This window comes from Meriones unguiculatus, chromosome 16, assembly GCF_030254825.1.
Source record: "Meriones unguiculatus strain TT.TT164.6M chromosome 16, Bangor_MerUng_6.1, whole genome shotgun sequence".
Taxonomy (NCBI): Eukaryota; Metazoa; Chordata; class Mammalia; order Rodentia; family Muridae; genus Meriones; species Meriones unguiculatus.
In genome coordinates, this window is record NC_083363.1 from 58491003 (window position 1) to 58510590 (window position 19588).

The following is a 19588-nucleotide window of genomic DNA, read 5'->3' on the forward strand; positions in this document are numbered from 1 at the left end:
CCTGGCTGGAGAAAGCATGCCTCCTTCCCTCACGTCTGCTTCCTGGAGGACTCCCGCCGCTTTCTCTCCAGCCCTGTTTGCTGTCCTTGGGAAGTGACCTGGCATCTGGCCACTACCCACCTCTGCGGCTGTCACCCCGGGCAGACTGCCCTGCAGAAAGACAGGATCACCCTCCTCGCTTCATCCCACTTCAGTCCCAACACAGCAGCCAACCAGCTTTCAAGTTTTTACAGTTCAGTTTTTGTCTCTCCTCTCTGCCTGAAAGCCAAAGGCCTCGCCATGGCCTTACAGCCGACCCTGGAGACTTCATTTACCTCTCTGAGCCTCTGTATTCTACCCTCAGCCTTCTGCTCTCGCCATACCAGCCTCTTTGCTTTTGCTTTCCCTCCAACGTAAATGTCCTTTACTGAGGCCCGGCGGAGCCTTTGTATTTGCTATTTCCTCTGCCCCCCACCCCCACCCCAACCTTGCTTCCTACAGCTCTGTGCATATTGTCCTCTCTTTACCCTTACACAACTGCAACTACCCAAGGCTGTTTTTCCCCTTTCTGGGTTTATTTTTCTCCAGAGCACTTGTCATTCCCTGCAAGTTCACACCAAATGTTACTTCTTTCTTGGTGCGTCAGTCGGCCTGACTGGACTATGACTGTTACAGGAGAGGAACTTCATTCAGTTCAGCTCTTTCCTGCCCAGACCAGACTCCGGAGCGAACTGGGGCCTGAGGCTAAACAGGGTTTGTTTCTGAAGTATTCCCAGTCTTCGATGAAACAACAGGAATTACTGGTCCAACCCTGGGATTCTCCTGGAAAATGCAAGTGCTGGTTCATGCAGTCTGCCTACCTGCTGTCTGAGACAGCTCTCCAACTCTGTCCTGCTCCTGGGGCTCAGGCTGTGGCTTGAGGCAGAGGGAGGCTGAGCAGCTTGGGTACTGAGAATCCCTCTCACTTCAAACCCCAGGCCTCTGCTTCTACAGGAGAGATCGGGAAGAAGGTCAGGTGGAGGTGTCATGGTGGCTGTGGGGACACAAGGTGGTTCTTGGGAGGCAAGTATGAGGAAGATGGGTCTAACAGGCCAGAGCGGTGACCAGACACCAGGATGAGACTAGCAGCAGGGTCTAAGCATGCCTGTGGGCCTTCCTGTGTCTAGAGCCACTGGGATTCTGTGTCCTCACTCTTTGTACTCCAGTACACCCAGCAAGCATAGACTCATCCTCTAAGACCTCCTCCAGAAGTCTAGCCTCAGGCGGCCTTAGTCACCCCGGTCACAGCTAGCTGGCTTACCCCTCTTCAGGGGTTGTCTGGTTCCATCACACCTGGTGTCTGAGGCTGAGCCTGGGATATGAGTCGCCTAGTCAGTGTCTAAGGGGCAGACAGCTACACAAATGGGCCCACGTGGTCACAAGCAGGTAGGTGTCCGGAAAGGACCTACAGTTAGGAAGCTCTGCTTGCCTCACAGGCCTGGTGACCCTGGATTCTTATTGCTGCAGAGACTCCTGAGCTAGCTCCCTAACTAGCCTCTCTCCCTGTGGCTCCCCTCACTCTCCCTGCAGCCTCAGTCCAACAAAGGCTACCAAGCCTTGAAGGGACCTCACCTTCCGGTCACTGCTAATACAGCTTCCGGGTAACAGGCCCCAGGGACCTCCCCTCCCTGGAGTTTCCTCCTCCTCTGTCAGTCCTTTTGGGGCTCAGTGAGTACATCTGGCCAAAGCCGATGCCTTCCTATCAGGCTGCCATGCTATGTCTCAGGGGCTCATGCTCCTAACTTCCTAACCATTTGCTCTCCCTCCTTCAGTGTGACTGCAGAGACCTCACAGGGGTGGGGTGGGGAGGTGGGGGGCGGGTCATCTCCTCCCAGTGATGGCTTGCAGACCATCCTCTCCTTGGTGTCACACAAGCATTACACTGCCTTCCTGCTGTGGGCCAGACCCTCGAGCTGAGAGGCAATGGAGAGCAAGCAGACACAACTGATTTCCGATTCTCCGAGCCCCAGATTTTGCCTGGGAATAGGGGTATGGGAAACATGATAGGACACTAGCCAAGTGAGGGTGATAGACAAGGACAGTAGGCCTCCTTGAAGTGACATGTCAGCCAGAGTGGGAATGACATGCTTCTGCCATGCTGAGAAGAAAGTGTCAGGGCTGGAGGGAGGGGCTGAAGCATGAGCCAGGCTCAGACCCCTCCTTCCAACCTACCCAGGCAGATACCTTTCTCAACTCCCACACAAAAGCTTCCATGTGGCTCCTGCACTCCCTGGCCTGGGGATGCGCTGAGCAGACCTTTGCCTGTGAACCTGACCTCTGGTGTTGACTCTGAAACTGCAAGGGTTCCAGGGAGATCCCTAGGTGAGGCAAGCGGCTTTCAGCTTCCTCAGCTTGTCCTCGGGACCTCAGCCCTGCTGCCCCAGCGGCGCTGGACTAGGGGGCTCTTGTAGGCTTCAACAGTATTTCTCTCTATCTTTATTGTTCTGTCTATAAAAAGTCTTGGAACTAGGGAAGCAAAGACTGGGAAGGTCCCACATAATGGGACCGAGCTCTGCTCCTCTGTAAGCGCAGCCAGCGCTCTTCCTGTTGAGCCATCATTCTCAGCCTGTCAGGGCTCTTTAATGGTGTGGCCCCTGGAGGAGACCATGGCCTGTGGATGTCCTATATCAGTGTGTACATGGGCTATGCATGCAGTTAGGAGGGGAATGGGGGTTAGGACTTACCTAGTGGCCCTTAGGGGAAAGGGTGGGAGGGTGAGTATGTTGCACGCATGTTTGAAATTCTCAAAGAATAAAAATACTAACAACAACCACATAATTTCAGATGAAGCTGGGTGATAGCACATGTTTGCAATTCCAGCACTCTGGAGGCTGAGGCAGGAGGAGCTGGGAGACTGCTGCTAAACCAAACTAAAAGCTGGCAAAACAAACAAACAACACAAACCCAAACAAACAAACAAAAAAAAGCATTGAAAGATTTTACCGTAATTCACAATAATACAAGCTCCAAACTCAGACATCTGATCAACCTCCAGCGCCTAGGACACAGACTGTAGCTGGGCAAACAGTACTATTTTTTTTAGAGCGCTAAAATGCTGGGACTAAAGGTGTGCGTTATCACATCCGCCTTGCCAGGCTGGCTGATTAACTTCCAGGCTCAAGAAATCTTCCTCTCTGTGCCCTCGGCAGCTGGAAACACAGGCTCCCGCCACTGTTCTGGTGCCATGCTGACCACAGAGTCCAGGGCCTCACACGTGCTGGGCAAGTGCTCTACCACTGAACTATGGTCCTGGCCCCAGTAACTGCTGAACAAACGAATTTGAGTAAAAACGTTCAAATCCAGCTTAGGCTGAGGACGGCCTCTCTGATTCTACCTTAGGTATAAGCAGGCTAAGGCAGAGGGGTCCCACCTTCCTGGTCCTGCTGTGGCGGCGGGCTCACCTGCGTCTTCTCCCCCGAGAGAGGAAGTGCCTCTTGCTGACCCAGCATCCGGGCAATAACCATGAGGCTCAGGTGGCTCCTAAGCTGCCTGGGAGAGAAGAACAAGAGAACCTGAGTGGGGCAGGCTGGAGGCCAGGGGACTCCAAACATTCCGGAAAGCATGGGCAAAGACAGGCTATCCAAGAGAGAAGACATTTTTCCTTGGTGTTGTACCCCTCAGAGCTGTACGTGCCTGTGGATCTGTGTGGTGACCCGCCTACCTGAAATGGATCGACATTCCTACCTTTGCGAAATAAAAACACAGGGATAGAAACAAAACCAAGTGTGGCTCAGTGGTCAAGCAGAGCACATAGGAGACCCTGGGGATTGAGCCATAAACAACACAATAACCTAGGAAGAAAAATGTAGTGATGAAGGGGATAAAGCTGAGGAGGAAAATATGCAAATAGGGGGGGAATAGCAAGAGAAGGCAACTAGAAGAAAAACACCCTTCTCTGGTCTCTCGATCCTGCTCAGTGTGCACGCTCTCAGATTTCAAAGGACTTCAAGGAGGGGGGCAGTGATGGGCCTCTTGAGACCAAGTGTTATTGTTTTCTTTTTTGTTGTTGTTGAACTTTCTTTTGGGATTCCCCTACTACTATGCTAGCCTAATCCAGGCTCCCAGGCTGGGCCTCAGAGTGAGTTGACCTCTGGAGTGGCCTTTGGGTCTCCGCTGGACAGTTAAGAGAGTGTAACTTCCTCGTGGGACAGCTAACGTGGCAGGTGGTCACCTTCCAGTGCTGTTTGTCCTGTCTCCCAGCAGGTAGGCCAGCAAAGGAACAAGTGAGACAGAGGCCCAAGAATGGCCAGAGCCAGCAGCGCCTGAAGCCGCCAGCCCCAGCTCGGAGAGCGTTCGCTCCGAGACTATTCCTGTGAGTTGGCACAAAGCCTCCCACTTCATTCAGCAGAGCTGGGCATCTGAGGCCAGCCATAAGGCAAAGCTTAGCTGGAACTTATTCGGGACTGAGCCACCTTCCGCTCGGGAACGGAGGCCCCAGAGGGGCTGCAGATGTTTACTCTCGTGTCCTAGGGTCCTTAAGTACTTGGGGGGGGGGGCGGTAAAGAAGAGAGGAAGAAAAAGAGAGACCGGAAGATGTCTGGAAGTTGTCCTGGGATCCTGGAGACTAGGTGACAGGACACACACCTCCTCAGTGGCCTCCCAAGCCGCTGCTCCGTAAGGCCAGCCTTGATGGGGGGACTGCAACACGCCCTTCCAGTGTCTCCACACAGGGTCCCCGGGCAGCCAGCCCTGTGGACGGATTTATTTATTCCGACAAGGATAGATCCCTCGGCCCTATGCATGCCAGGCAGGTGCCGTGCCACAGACTTTCATTCTGTCTTCTGGAGCGGCTTGTGTGTGGCCACCACATAGTGCTGAGTAACCCTCTCGGAAGGAATCCCAAGTGGGTTTCAGTGCTACAGACTTAAAGCATGCCAGGGAGGCAAATGACGAGCAGGGAAGCAGGAAGTCCAAGAAGTGAAAGCCTGGTTAAAGCGTTTGGGATTGGATTCCTGGAGGAGAGATGCTTGTAGGTAACGTGGCTGGACAGACCTCCAACAGGTGCCCTCAGCCACATCCCTGGAAAGACACCACAGGATCAGAAAGACCAGCTGTGGGATGCGGCAGATGCTAGCAGAGAGGGCTAAGCCTGGTCAATGCGCTAGTACCGATGGCTCCGGAGCAAGTTTCCCAGGGCCACACTCGCCTTAGTGATGAAGTGCTGAAGCAGACCTCCTCCAAGCTTCCGGGATGCTGGGGACTCAGGGTCTGAGCTCTGTAGGCTTTGTTGATTTTTCTTAAGTAGCAGAAAACTCAGAAGAAGCAACAAAGCAGGAGGCCCTTGGTTGGAGAGAGCAACAGCAGCCTGGACGGTAAGCATCTGAAGGGCCATGGCCACACTGAGCAGGGTGGAGGCCCATGGGGTGCTCGTACAGCTGACAGGAGGGGACATGGTCTGTTTGAAAAACTGGAAAGATTTACATACATACCTACACCCACAATTCTGCAGTATCGCTCCCCTGCTCACTGGTACAGAGAGGGGGACCCATAGCAGAATACCCCAATAAACTGACTAGATTGTGTCTATGCAGCACCTGACATCTCCACTCTGCTGTGTGCGGGATGATAACTACAAAAGGAACTCAGCGTGATCATTGACATTCAATGCAGGAGGAGGTAGGGCCCTGTGACGCTGGGGCGCGGCCAGGCTCCACTTTTGTGAAAACTCCATGAGCTCCCCTGAATCACATGTTCAACAGTCTGTACATCATGGTTCCATAAAGCCATCACACTAAGAGAGATTCGGCTTGTCAGGCTTAGCAAACTAAAACACAGGATGCCCTGTTAAGAACAATTTTCAGATAAAGAAGTTGCCTGGCTTTCCATCGTTCTGTTTGTTTTGTTTTGAAGGTTTTGGATTGTATTTGTATTGCATCTGGCAACTAAGGGGGGAACCCAGGCATCCCACCCCTCCCCATGTTTGAAGATGGAATTCTGTCTGGCTTTGGCCATGACCTTTCTGTGCAGAGGTGTGCTGGGGCTACCAGAGTTCCCAGCCCCCTGAGCACTGCAGTGTTGTTGACAGGCAGCTTCCATCCGAGCTGAGCACAGGAGGGCCAGAAGCCCCTCTCCGATCCTCCATGTCCCCACTCCAGGCCTGCCTGAACTCCTCATCACACACTCCACCCTCTCCTGCCTGGAGCTAGGACCTGCTTTCCAGCTGTTCCTGGGGTTGGGGATCCAGGAGCAGCTGGGCCCAGACACAGTGGGAGGTAAATGGTTCCTCCAAGCTGCCGCTGCCATGCTACAAAACTTACTGCCGGAGTCAGGAGCTGCATCTGGGCTTCATTAATCCCCCCCACACACCAAGGCCCACAGAGGGTGGGAGGGGCCGGCCAGGGAGAGGGCCAGAGCTGGCAGGCCTCACAGCAATACTGGAGGGTGGATCCAGAAGGGAAGAGGTGGATGAGTGTTTGGGGTGCGGTAGGGGTCATACCAGAGCTGCAATCTGAAAAAACAAAAAAACAGCAGGCAATCCTGACAGAGGGTGAGTGTGTGCAAGGAACCCACAGGTCCCCGAAGCTGGCACTGCTGTCTGCTGCCACAGCCTTCCTGACACCCCGTCCCAGTGAGACACAAGGACCAGTGTCTGTGTGTGTGTGGGGGGGGGGGCAGTTTTTAATTTGACAGATGGAGAGTTTACAAGTGAAGAAGCAGAGAGGACCCACCCGAAGTACCACTGCAGCTGTGCAGGGGGCAAGCAGAAGGCCCTGCCCAGGCTGTGGGCTCTTTTTCCACAGAAATTGCCTAACCCTACCTGGCAAAGCTTTTCCAGAACTCAAACCGGGAAAGCAAAGAAAGATGCAGAAGTCACCCAGGGCCCTCCCAGCAGCTGTCATATAAGGCAATAGGTTCCAACACTGTGCTCAGGCCACACCAGGCCAGGCCAGCCTTGGTCTCTGTCCCGCCCACCTCCAAGAAGTCTGTGTAAGACCAGGACACTGGATCAGCACACTGAGGTTCCCAAGGCATAAGAAAAATAGGAAACAATGTTCTTTTCTAAGCTTAGGGCAAACAGAGGGGTCGGGCAGTTTGCCTCCAGACTGTCAGTCTGGGCAGTCCTCACACAGGATGCAGCATCCAGGAAGGCAGAGTGTGCGCCACTGGATGTTAGGAAAGACACAGGCCAGTACAGCACCACCCCTGCCGCTCTGTCTTCACTCCCTCAAAGGGAACCAGGCCCTGCTGAGACTGAACTGCCCTAAAAGGCTACCAGGCATCTGGCCAAAGGCGTGAGCTGCCTTCTCCTATGTGTCCAGGGCAGCCCAAGATTCAGCAGCCTCTGCCTGCTCCTCCACAAAAATGCTGCCTGACACCTTGCTGGATGGTGTCTGGCATGGGCTTTCATCTCCAGGGCTGCAGACACCTGCCAGCCCCCTGGCTCCTTGGTCCCTGATGGAAATCATCTAAAATGTGTTTGCTCCCATGCAGGAAGAACCAGGGTGTGAGCTAGGCAGTTTGTGGGGTCTTTCCCGCCACTTGGACTCCCACTCTGCCTGTGTCTGCAAGCCCATGGCCGTCATGCAGCCTGGTTATCAGGTGTTTGTACAGTCACATGGGAGTGGAGGAGGAGGACTGAAAGAGCGGGGTACGGTGACACTGGCCCAGGCAATGGATGGCCACATGGCCGGGTCAGGCCACAACCACTCACATTGCCAGGGAGCTGTTCCCCGAGATGTGCGCTAGCAAACACAGGATGCCGCCTCACAGGGACCTGCTCATCTCCAGTGGTTTTCAGAAACTGGCAAATGCGTCAGAAAGATGGAAGATCACCGGGAAGGTGGCTTCCTTCACAGACAGGATGACCGAGGGGGGCCTAAGGAGATTTCTGGAGACCAGGTACCATTCTACCTGGTGACTGAGTGTTAGTACACAGATGGCAAGCACCAGATCCTGTGCAGGTCCCTGACTCTCCACCTACAACACATACCCTTTCCTTCATGCACAATCATAAGTAAACCAAGTGGCATCTATAGGCCATGGTCATCATTTAAAGCCGCCGGCCCTTTCCCCGAGTGTTCGCTTCAGTCACAGAAGTACAACATCTACCTGCCAAATTGGCCCTTCCGAGGTTCTGAGCAGGCGTGTGGCATCTGGGCTCCAGGAGCCGGATGGTGGCAGAGCCATCCTCATCCTTGAAAGCATTTGCTGCACGCAGGTGGCTCTCTCTGCTGCAGGCCCCACAGCCTCACTTTTCCACCTTTTTGACCATTTTCCTTCGTGCCCTTGGAAGGCCTTGGATTGTCTGTGTTCCCTGTCAAGCAAGCCACTCTACTCAGAGGACCAAAAGCTGATGTTCATTTTCTTGGCAGCCATGGGGCTCAAAGCAGCTCACAGACTGAATCCAAGTCTTTTTCTTTCTCCTTTTCTCACATGTCTTCCTGCCAGAGCCCATTTCTCAGACTCCGGTCTTAATTGTACAGCAGGGCCTCTCTTTTTCACTCATCCTATCATTACAGTCAGCTGAGATCTTTTGGAATCTTCAATTTGCTGTCAGTTATATCCATGTTATCTGTGAGTACAACCATTGTTCCACTAATCGCCTCATTCAAGTCACTGGTTTTGCTCCGAACATGAACTTACATGGCCATAGGAAGCTGCCCTGCAGGTGGAATCATTAGCTTATGTTTCTATGATGCCCCCAGGACATGATGACAGCTTTATCAAATGCCCGAGGAACCTCCAGACACACATTCCAGAGTCCTCTCTTGAAACACGGAAAGTACGATTTATTCTAAGGACACCTGGATGCCAGGGCTTCCTTTTTCAAGCATATGCTCACCCACTACCCTTAGGAGTGATGTCAAGTGTCTCCCAGAACCTCCCAATGAAAAGCCAGCAAGCCCCACCTGCACACCTCCCAGTACAGTGGTGTGTGTTTGCATGTGTGTGTGTGTGTGTGTGTGTGCGCGCGCGCGCGCGCGCGCATGTGTCAGGGGGAGCACAGAGTTGATCCTCACTCCACACTGTCAGAGCTGTCATATGTCACTTCCACACTGAGACTTCAGCCTCCTCCAACCACTTCTGATTCCATATATAAAATCATTCTGCTCTCCACAAAGACAGAAGTGAAATAGGAAGGATGAAGTGCTGAAGCTTTACAATCGGCCCCAAAATAGCAGCCCTCACTTCAAAGACAGCTGTGAGGTGCAGGGTGCAGCCCCCCGATGGCCCTTGGCACCCTCTGCCGGTCCTGTCTCTGACCCAGGCTACTTGCTGTGTTTTGTGCTCTGCTTTCCAGCTTCAGATCTTTCAGACCTAAGGTCATGGGGGAGCAGTGCTGAACTTTAGGGGTCCAGGGCCTGCAGCTTGCCAGACTCCTCCACCTGGCGACCCCTCCTGCCTCATCTGCACAAAGTTCAGTACCTTCTAGCTGCCAGGGCCACCTTGCCTTTAGAACCTGCTGCTGAACACCCATTGCTTCAGTATGCCTTGTATCAAGAGCCTCAGAGAGCAAAGCTACCCATGTCCCTTCTCATTTGCTAGCTCAAGGCTCAGCAAAGCCAGCTAACATAATTCTGGGTTTGGGAGAGAGGTAGTAGTGACTGGTTGTGAGGCATGTCAGCTTGAGCCTAGCCAGTCAGGTGGAGAGGAAGGGGAAGGGAGGCTCTTCAGGAAACCCTGACAGAGATGCTCAGCCTAAGGTCAGACGGCTACACAATTTTAGGATGTGGCAGTCATGTGGGAGTGAACAGGGGATGGAGAGAGGGATGGGGGCCACCGGTAAGAGTTTGGAGAGGCGGGAAAGAATAAGTACAAAGGCCTTGGACCACTAGGCTGGGCTACTTCAATGTTATACCAAGGGTGAGGATTTTTTAAAAAGATTTTTTAATTTCCCGTATATGATGAGCACTGGGTCTAATTCATGTATGTGTGTCACGTGCTTAGGTCAGAAGACCTCCAATACTGATGCCAGAGTTACAGATGGCTGTGAGCTGCCATGTGGGTGCAGGGACACCCGACCTAGGTCCTGTGCAAGAGCAGCAAGTGGTCCTAACTGTTGACTTATCTCTCCAGTGCCCCACCCCTGCCCTGAGAGGATTTTCAGCAGAGGAGGGAACAGACAGTGTATTGGAAGCAGAGTGGGGGATGGATCGGTCCCAGGAGCCTGAAAGAAGGCAGCTGGACTCCAGGAGAGACAGAAGGGTGCTAGGGTACAGCTTTTCCAGAAAAGGCAGAGCTATCAAGACCTGGCTCAGGAGTCTGGCGGGGAGGAAGGAGATGAACTTCTGGGCAGGGGTGCGGAAACGCTGCTGTTTGTGGCCACTGGGGGAAGCTGCGACAGTGACTGTGCCATGGCCTTGGGGGCTGCTGAGGGCCTGGAGAAGGTGGACCGGCAGCACACAGAGCAGGGGCCCGACGGGGTCAGGAGCTCTGCCTCACAAGGCCACCCTGTTGGGGCTGGTAAGTCTGCAGCAGGAGCAGGAAGGGACTGAACATAGGAAAGAGGTTCAGGGCTGACCCAAACCTCAATGTTGTGTGCAGCTCACAGAAGTGCAGGTGGGTCCTCTGGTCCTGCAGCAGACAGTACAGCTGACAGGGGAGGATCCAGGGGAAGCCCTGTCCTCCTGCATGTGTCCCTGCCTTGATCCCAATGCCCACACCAGCTGGTTATAAAATAGATTCCTACCAGGCTGTCTGCATTTTTCACCCTTTGGTTTGGTTTGTTCGGTTGGTTGGTTTTGGTTTTTTGAGACAGGGTTTGTCTGTGTAGCCTTGGCTCACTTTGTAGACCCGGCTGACCTCGAACTCAGAGATTCACCTGCCTCTGCCTCCCCAAGTGCTGGGGTTACAGACCTGTGCCCCACCACCTCGGGCCTGCCTGCATTTCTTCATCAGCTACCTCATGGGGGGAAGGGACTGAACTTCTTGGTCAGCCTCTTCAAACTGAACAGATGCTGATGGGGGAAGGGGCTCTGGGACTCACTGGACCAACAAACAACAGGCAGCAGTGGTCCAGGCAAGGGCCTGGTTCAGAGAAGCTTTGCCAGGGCTTCTGTCCCCAGCATTCCTTCCTCAAGAGCACCCAATTGATTTAGCTTGGATCTAACTCTTTGAGACAGAGTTTCTCTGCAAAGCAGTGGCTATAGCGGAGCTCTGTAGACCAAGCTGGCTTCAGAGATCTACCTGCCTCTGCCTCCTGAGTGCTAGGAGTAAAGGTGTGTGCCTCCACCACCCTGTGCCCTTTGGCTCTAACTCTGGAGCTGGGACAAAGACATATTTCCTTCGGCCTAGCGAGACACAATGAAGAGTTTTCACCAACACAGGAAGGATGGCCAAATTCTAGGAATTCTACCCATTCCTTAAAAACAAATGAACAAACACTTATCACTACATCAGAAATAAGTAATCCAAATAGCATTCACTTATTTCCAGAATTTGCAGAACATTTTTGACATTCTAGATGCCTCTAACTGCTGGGGAGACAAGATGGTCCTCTCCTCCAGGGAGCTGCCACTCTGAGGAAGAGGAAGAGAGAGAGTTAACACAGGAACAGCCACCTGCCAGTTGCAGACACAGGAAAACAAGTAAGGTCCCAGAGAGTTCCAAGACGGGGCTCATCTGGGCAGCCTGATGACTGGAGGGGAAGAAACTACCATGACTGAGAGTGGGCATCTCTTTTGGACAAAGGATGCCAAAAGCAGGTGTCCAGAGTGTCCTGGGGACAGTAAGGGAAGCACAGTGGACTGGGGAACCACGCCATCAAGGCTTCTCAAGCAGCTTAAAATCTCTAGACTTGTTATTGCTGTTTGTTGTTGTTGTTTTGGGCACTCTACACAGTCCTGGCTGTCCTGGAACACACTATGTAGACCAGGCTGTCCTGGAACTCACAGAGATCCACCTACCTCTGCCTTTAGACTTCTAAGATAAAGCTTATCTTTGGGAGATGCTGAACTGGACTCATCTGTTGAGACAGTTCCTTTGTTAACTATTTTAGGTGTACTCATGATGTTGTGGTTCACACTAAAATACATACATACATACATACATACATACATACCTGCCCCACAGAGGCCCTATCTTTCAGAAATACCAGCGGAAATAAAAAGAAAAGATGTCTGGGATTTGTTACACAGTGATCTGGGAAGAGGGGAGTGTCAGCAGGAACCACAATGGCCATACACGGCTCCGGTGACTTCTCCCAACTTCCATAGGTTAGCTCAACATTTTCCATAACACTCTTAAACTCAGGCCGATGAGAAGGCTCAGTGGGTAGAGGCACTTGCTGCTAAGCTGATGATCCGAGTTAGATCCCCCCAGCCCACATGTAAAAAGAAGGTTCTGGAGTTGCCCTCCGGCCTAGTGTACAGAGGCACACTGTAGATAAAGTGAAAAGCTAAAAGCTCCTGCAATAAGTGATTCGCCAAACATGGGTTTGGGGAAAAAAAGCAAAAACCAGAAGGCATTCGCAAGAGATAAACCCAAAAGGCAAAGACATTTACACTCAGCTCAGCGCCCTGCGATTTCTCCCCTTAACAATGTTGGCACAGAACTCTACATATATTTTTGTTGTTGTTGGTTTGTTTAAGACAAGGTCTCATAAATCCCAGGTTTGCTTCAAACTCACTAGGTAGCAAAGGCTAGCCTGGAATTCTTGTTCCTCTAGCTTCACTCTGTAAGTGCTAGAATAACAGGTATGTGACACCACACCCAGGCTGTACGCTTTCTGCTTTGCTTTGTGAAAAAGGGTCTCGCGTTGTGAAAAGGGTCTCGCGTAGCCCGTGTGGCCTTGGACTTCTGATGATCCTGCCTCAGCCTCCCAAATGCTGGCATTATATAGACTAGTTCACCGCTCTCAGTTTATATAAAAGTTGTATAGCATTTTAGCCTATTTTTCATCAGCTAACATTATTTCATTACCCTTTCTTCTACCTACACAGTGTCCCCAACCACCACTGGAGAACCCCAGGAACTGGGCCATATTCTCAGCCTCTTTTTTTTTTTCAAGACAGGGTTTCTCTGTGTAGCCTTGGCTGTCTTGGACTTCCTTTGTCGACCAGGCTGGCCTAGAACTCAGCGATCACTGCTTCCTGAGTGCTGAGATTGGAGGTGTGCGCCGCCGTACCCCCCCCAGATTTGCACCTTTTTACCGCTGCTCTATTCTGCCCCGCGGCCTTCATGAGGCACGGGGCACACGGAGAACTGGGCCTGTCGCCTTACATCTTGTCAACACAGGTGAGACGGTTCTTTCAGTTCCGTGCTGGTCTGCTGGACGAGGAGCTCTGGGTCACTGTCCAGCAGGGCTGGTTACGTGACACGTTCCAGGAAGCCTTGTCCACCATGCCATTGGAACAGGCTGTCTGTTCACGCGGGTCTCATTCTCCTCGTGCTCTGGAGGCCACAGTGAGTCACAGAGGGAGGAGGCAGGTCCCTGGAGCCTGGGAACACCAGCAGAGCAAGCACAGCCCATCACCTCCTCCTCCTTCCCGATGGAGTTCTTTGCTGTGGCAGCAGGAGGTTGGCTCAGCACACACTAAAGCCCCTAGCACAGTGGTTCTCAACATGGGGGTCATGACCCCTTTGGCAAACTTCTAACTTCAAAATATACTTACCTTAGGATTCGTAACAGTAGCAAAATTGTACTTGTGAAGCAGCAACAAAATAATCATATGGTTGAGGCCCCCAACGTGAGGAACTGTATTGAAGGGTTAGGAAGGCTGAGAGCCACTGCCTGAGCAGAATGCATAGCAGAGCGCTCTGTGGCCCATCCAAATGGGGTCACCTTCCCTATGCTCATTTCCCTTCAAGAACCCCTCTTTCCACTGGCCCCGCTTCAGGTGGCTTGCTTCACAGCCTAGTTTCATTTTTCATGGTTAAGTCGGGCGCTTCCTTCGGCTGTGGCCTCTCCCCTGAAGTCTTGATCAAGGTAGGGGTGCTGAACACTCAGCACAAATCCGTGGGAGAGGACAGCAGTGGGAGTTCTTGCTTTGTACCTAACCAATCGAGTACATCCAGAGCGCAACAGCTTATGCACAACCCTTCTTCCGGGGGTCAGTCTGGGCCCTGAGCCCAATGGGGCTGCTACCAGCGAGAGCAGAGCCTGGCAGCCAGCGAGTCCTTCGTCACCACTGATGCAGTTCTAACTGAAGACCACAGCAAGACATGAGAAAGAATCAGAAGCCCTTTATGAGCCAGTTTGGAAGGGCTGCCAAAACATACCTTGAAAAGAACCTGCAGGGAGCCTGTGCACACACAGGCACTGAGACTGGAGATGGCGGGAGGGTGGCACGGAGCTGGGGCACGTCATGCCCATCTACTCACTCCTTGGTACCTTCTAAATTTGGCACTATTTGAAGGCTCTATTTATTATTACTGTTATTAATTTTTAATACTTTTTATTTTAATACTATTTATTTTATTTAATACTTTTTTATTAATTACTTTTTGCTGTTTTTTTTTGAGACAGGGTTTCTCTGTGTAGTCTTGGCTGTCCTGAACTCGCTCTGAAGACCATGTTGGCTTCGAACTCACAGAGATCTGCCTGCCTCTGCCTCTCTGAGTGCTGGGATTACAGGCATGCACCACCGTGCCCGGCTCTTGAGTGCTCTATTTAGAAAAATAAGTGAAATAACATTTCTTCTTTTAAAAATTATTATTAGTGTGTACATGTGCTCACACGTGCATATAGACTCCAGATAGAACTTGAACATCTTCCTCAAGGACTCTTTGTGGTATATTTTGAGAAAAACTATCTGTTCTAGTTAGGTTTTTATTGCTGTGATAAAGACCACGACCAAAAGCAACTTGGGGAGAAAAGGTTTGTTTCAGCTTCTAGACCACTGTATGCCATGAAGGGAGCTGTGCAGGATCCCAGGCAGAAGCTGGAGGCGGGAACTGAAGCAGAGAGGACGGACAAGCCTGCTCACATTGGCCTGCTCTCCGGAGCTGGTTGAGCTTTCTTTTACCATCCAAGACCACCTGTCTGGGTGGCACTGCCACAGTGGGCTGGGCCCACCACATCAACCATCAGCTAAGAAAACGCTCCACAGGTTTGCCCACAGGCCCATCCCATGGGAGCACTTTCTCAGCTGAGGCTCCTCTGCCCAGACAGTGCTCTAGCCAGTGTCAAGATGACGAGAGCCTAACCAGGACAGTTTGTCTAGCCAGGCGACTGCGCTAACGCCTGGGATCCTCCTTTTCTGTTGTGTGTGTCTCCCACCCCCACCCCCAACCCTGGCCCCAGTGCTGGGATTACTCCTGTTGCGTGCTACCACACCCAACATCCACATTTTATTCAGCCCCTACTCCCTCCCCTCCCCTCCCCAGTCTAAATTAGACTGGCCAGGAATTCACTTCCTAGCTCAGGTGCCTTTCTAATTCAGCAACCCCCTGCCTCTGCTTCTCAGGTGCTCAGATTATACAGGCCACCATGCCTGCCTTTTTTTGGCAGGATCTCACTATATCAACTAAGCTCAGTTTGAACTCAAACTCTTCCTACTTTAGCTCCTTGAGAGCTGGAATCCAGGTGTCCGCCACCGTGCCAGCTAATCTGAATAAATACCTTCATCCCAATGAGTAACCCCTCCTCCCCAGCAAAACCTGAGGCCTGAGGCAGTCTGCTGACAGCTGTCTAAAACACAGGTGAAAGGTACTCTCTAGTCCTCCTCATTCAAGAAGAATGAGTACAGCTATGGATTTGGAATACGACAATAATATTTTCAAGTCTTTCAGGAATGATGGATTTTTTTAAAAATATTACTTTTAGAATTTATTATTGCAACAAAGGTGAGAGGCAGCATGTAAATCAATGCAGTTAATAAGAAAATAAATTACCTGACAGAAAATGGTTAAGGCATATCAGAAGGTAAGTCACTTAAGGGGAACCATAAACAGTCAACAGAGGTGAAAAGCGGCTCCTTTTTGCTGGCAGTCAGGTAGGTGAAAACGAAAAACAGGATGATATTTTCTACTCCTCAGCCTGACTACAACTTAAAGAACACTAATGAGCGCATGGAGGGCAGCCGTTGTCATACTGTTTAGCAGTATTAGCTACTGGTCCACCTGTGTTTTGCTGGTGTCAGTAGGTGTCTTCGGGCTGAAAGGAGCAGAGAAGGCTGCCTCCGATACCTGATACCTTTCTAGGCATCCTGGGGAAACCAAATGGGTGAGTTGGGGTGAGTGAATAAGGATGGCTCTAAAATGAGCCAGTCAGCACAATGGCTGTCATGGAGTTGACACAAAGATGCAACCAAAAATAAAGATTTAGGATTCTGAAGGCAGCAAGCACAGGTTTAGGAATGAAAGGGGGGAGGGGGAGAAGCCACTAGGATGATTGGTTCCAGCTTGCTCTCTGGAGCGATATGCTGTGGGGGAGGCAGGCCTGGTCTTTTCAAATCAACTGGAAAGAAATCTCAGAGGCGTGGGCTTGCTTGACAAGGTGCATACTGGGATGAGGACAGAGCTTACCTGTCGGGACGGGGCAGATTCACAGTGGAGAGCTGAAGCTGAACCTGGCAGGGCTGGGACTATGCACCAAGTCTGCCCGACCGACGGGCCTGGGGTGCAAGGTCTCTTAGGAGGCCATGGCGCGCCCACAGAGCACAGAGTACAACTGTCAGGTGCTCAACAGGGGGTGGAAGGAAGGGGCAGCAAGGGTGCAGGCAGGGCACTCCTTGCAGCTGAGCAGGGGCAGGAGAAGGAAGGCGGAGATGAGGAGACTAGGCCAAGTCCAGCCGGCAGGTCTTATCTCCTGGCTGAGTTTGTCAGTGGATTTCATTCATCATTCCAATAGAATTTCACAAAATACCAGCGGCCTGCCAGGCAGACTGAGATTTGGGGCAATATGGCAGTGATCCTGACAAGGTACCTGCTCTGGAGTCACTTGGAGGAGAGAGGGAGTTCAAACAGGGAAATAAATAGTAAGATAATTTATGGCAGAGAAATGCTGTGTGGAAAATAAACGCTGATGAATTAGGAGTAGGGGTGGGTGGTGGGAAGAGGGGGAAGGGGATGAGCAGCTGATGTCTGAGTGACAGAAAGGACTCAGTAACCAAAGGCAGGGGGAGCCACAAAGAAAGGCGGGCGGGTACTGCAGGCAGAGGCTAATTGCACAAGACAGTGTTTTACTAATAAGATCATGTTAAGAAAATTAGGCGGGTTTTTTTTGTTTTTTTTTTTTTCATTTGTAAAGAACTCATTAGTGAATTGTATTTTTAGTTCTTCCTCTGAGAGTTTAGAAACTAGGCAGTTTGTTTGTTGGGGTTGGTGGGGAAGGAATATTCTAGATCCTAGAAAGACCCCATGGGGATGAGCACCGGGGGAGGAGGCAGAAGAGTTGAGAGCATACCTGCCCCGGGGGGTCACATCCAGAAAGAAGTGCACGAGGACCAGCAGGTTGTGGTGGTGGTCAGATACCCAGCTGAGGGCACAGCACAGGGGCTGGAGCTGTGGGGACAGAGGCGCCAGTCAGCTGCTGGAGGAAACTGCCTAGTCTCTGCCCTACCACTCAGCTTACTTAAGGGAGCAAAGGAACCTTTATGAGGGCCAGGGACCCTGAAGGAGCTGCAAATGGTACCCTCCCCATGTAGGGTACTCCAGGGCATGGCAGTCCCCAGTGGCAGCGCCCAGGCTGGGTACCTTTCCAGGCCAGTCTTGAATGTTCTCCAGAAGAAGGAGCAGGAGTTGCTGGAGGTCAGTCTTGGGCAGCAGGCGCAACCCCACATCTAGGCCTGCTCGGCACAGCAGCTCAATTAGGCCTAAGATGCTGGCATCGGTGTAGGACCTTGGCTGGACTAGGAAACACAGGATCAGGAACTGGAAGGGGAGAGAACCAAAGGCAGTGTTGGGTGGGGGTGAGGGAAGGGCTAGGGACCCTCGGAGGGAGGGAAGGGGTTGTGGACCAGCTCCCTAGAGACCAGCAGAGCACCTGTTCTGTGAACCCCTTTGGCCATGCTAGCTGTCACAGGTAGACTGCAGCTTTCTGTAGCATGGGTACCAGGGCCACCACTGAGCCTACAGTGCTGTGACCTGGCTCATGGCAACTGGCGATGCTACCCAATTAAATTTCTGAGTAGTCAGAGTTGTACCCCAACACTTTGGGGTGAGGCAGGAAAGGAAGCTTGGCTCACCTTGTAGATATAGCTCAGCTTAATGTCCAAGGCCACTTCCTGAGGAGGATCCTGTGGTTTCCACAAGCCCAGGCCAGCCCCACCTTCAAGCCCTCTGACATCAAACAGAAATAATTATCAGTATACATAACATGGGAGTAAGAGGTGAGCAAGGAGAGAGAGGCAGAGCCAGAGAACCAGAGAATGCACAGAAGACCCACTGTCCAAGGCCACTGTTCATGTGTGTCCCATCCTCATCTGCTAGGATGTGCCCTCCCCTCTCCCCAAGTAGAAGCTTCAAAACATTTATTATGGCCAGGCTGGTGGTGGCACACACCTTTAATCCTAGCACTCAGGAGGCAGAGGCAGGAGAATCTCTGTTCAAGGCTTGGTCTACAGAGTGAGTCCAGGACATCCAGAGCTACAACAAGGAAATCCTGTCTCAAAACAACAAATGATTATTATTATGCCACTGAGATTCTGAGAGCCCAGGGTCCAGGGACAGTCAGCGGGGGGTGGGGGGGGGTGGGGGTTTCTTCTGCGGCTTATCTTCAAGATGCTGGGTGCAGCTCCTTCATGGCAGGCCTGACTATGCTGGGGGCCCATCTCTCAGCTCATCCATACAGCTGTGGATTCCTGGTTCCTACTGCCACATGGGGCTTTTCTCCATATGGTGGTGGAAGTCCCTTCCCCAGAGCTGGAGGAAGCACTCCCCTGACAACTGAAGCCTTCAGACCTGATCTTGCTCCTGCTGCTTTCTAGCAGCCACACAGGCCAGCTTGACTCGCTGTGGGTATAGGCTACACAAGAGCATGGCGAGGGTACACACTGGGTGGGTGGTCACTGGTGGCTCCTTCATGCTCGACATTCAGATGAGAGCTCCAGCATCAGCGTGCTGGGACCTCTGATCCCCACCCCACCATGATCTCCCACAGAAGCCATCTCTTTGCCTGTTCAATGATGGTAAATGCCCCCACCCAAAGAACCACATGGCAACTCACAAGGGGGCTCAGCAAGTGAGACAAAAGTCAGAACAAGGCTGCACGGCCTCACCACAGGCATCTAACAAGTAGTCTGAGGACAGGCGCCATGTGGCTGGTCCCTCCAGTGATGGGCAGATTGCTGGCTGGGGCTGAGTGAAGAAATCCCCTCCCTGAAGACCAGAGTCACCCACAGCCAGCCTGGAGCTGTGCCTGGCAAGGATGGTATCAGGCATGATCAGTCAGCCCTGCAAGCTTCTATTCCACTAGATTACTCTCTTTCAGAATAGTCACTTAGGCAGATTTCCCCACTGCTATCTCATTCACTTCTCCACACTTTGTTTGTTTGAGACAGGGTCTCTCCTATCCCAGGTTAGTCTCAAACTCATTATGCAGCCAAGGATAACCTTGAACTTGGATCCCCTACCTCCTGAGTGCAGGGACTACAGCCTGTGCCACCACATCTAGTTTATGCGGTGTGGAGGATCAGCTTCATGCTTTCTGGGCAAGGCCTCTGGCAGCTGAGCTACCCCTGCACCTCCT

The 19588-nt window shown here is 52.0% G+C and overlaps 1 protein-coding gene across 3 annotated transcripts in view; it reads right to left on the reverse strand.

Annotated features, from left to right (window-relative positions):
* The window catches only part of Fam178b (family with sequence similarity 178 member B), a 97964-nt gene that overhangs the window by 18916 nt on the left and 59460 nt on the right, over window positions 1–19588 (reverse strand). For 2 of the 3 annotated variants that reach the window (XM_021631610.2, XM_021631608.2), the window contains 4 exons: window positions 18087–18180; window positions 17596–17772; window positions 17306–17403; window positions 3420–3507 (listed from right to left, as the gene is read on the reverse strand). In XM_021631610.2, coding sequence (XP_021487285.1) covers window positions 3420–3507; window positions 17306–17403; window positions 17596–17772; window positions 18087–18180 — 457 coding nt within the window. Of the gene's footprint in view, window positions 1–3419; window positions 3508–6775; window positions 6850–17305; window positions 17404–17595; window positions 17773–18086; window positions 18181–19588 lie in introns of those variants that run through there. The other variant, XM_060369864.1, reaches the window with a different exon arrangement.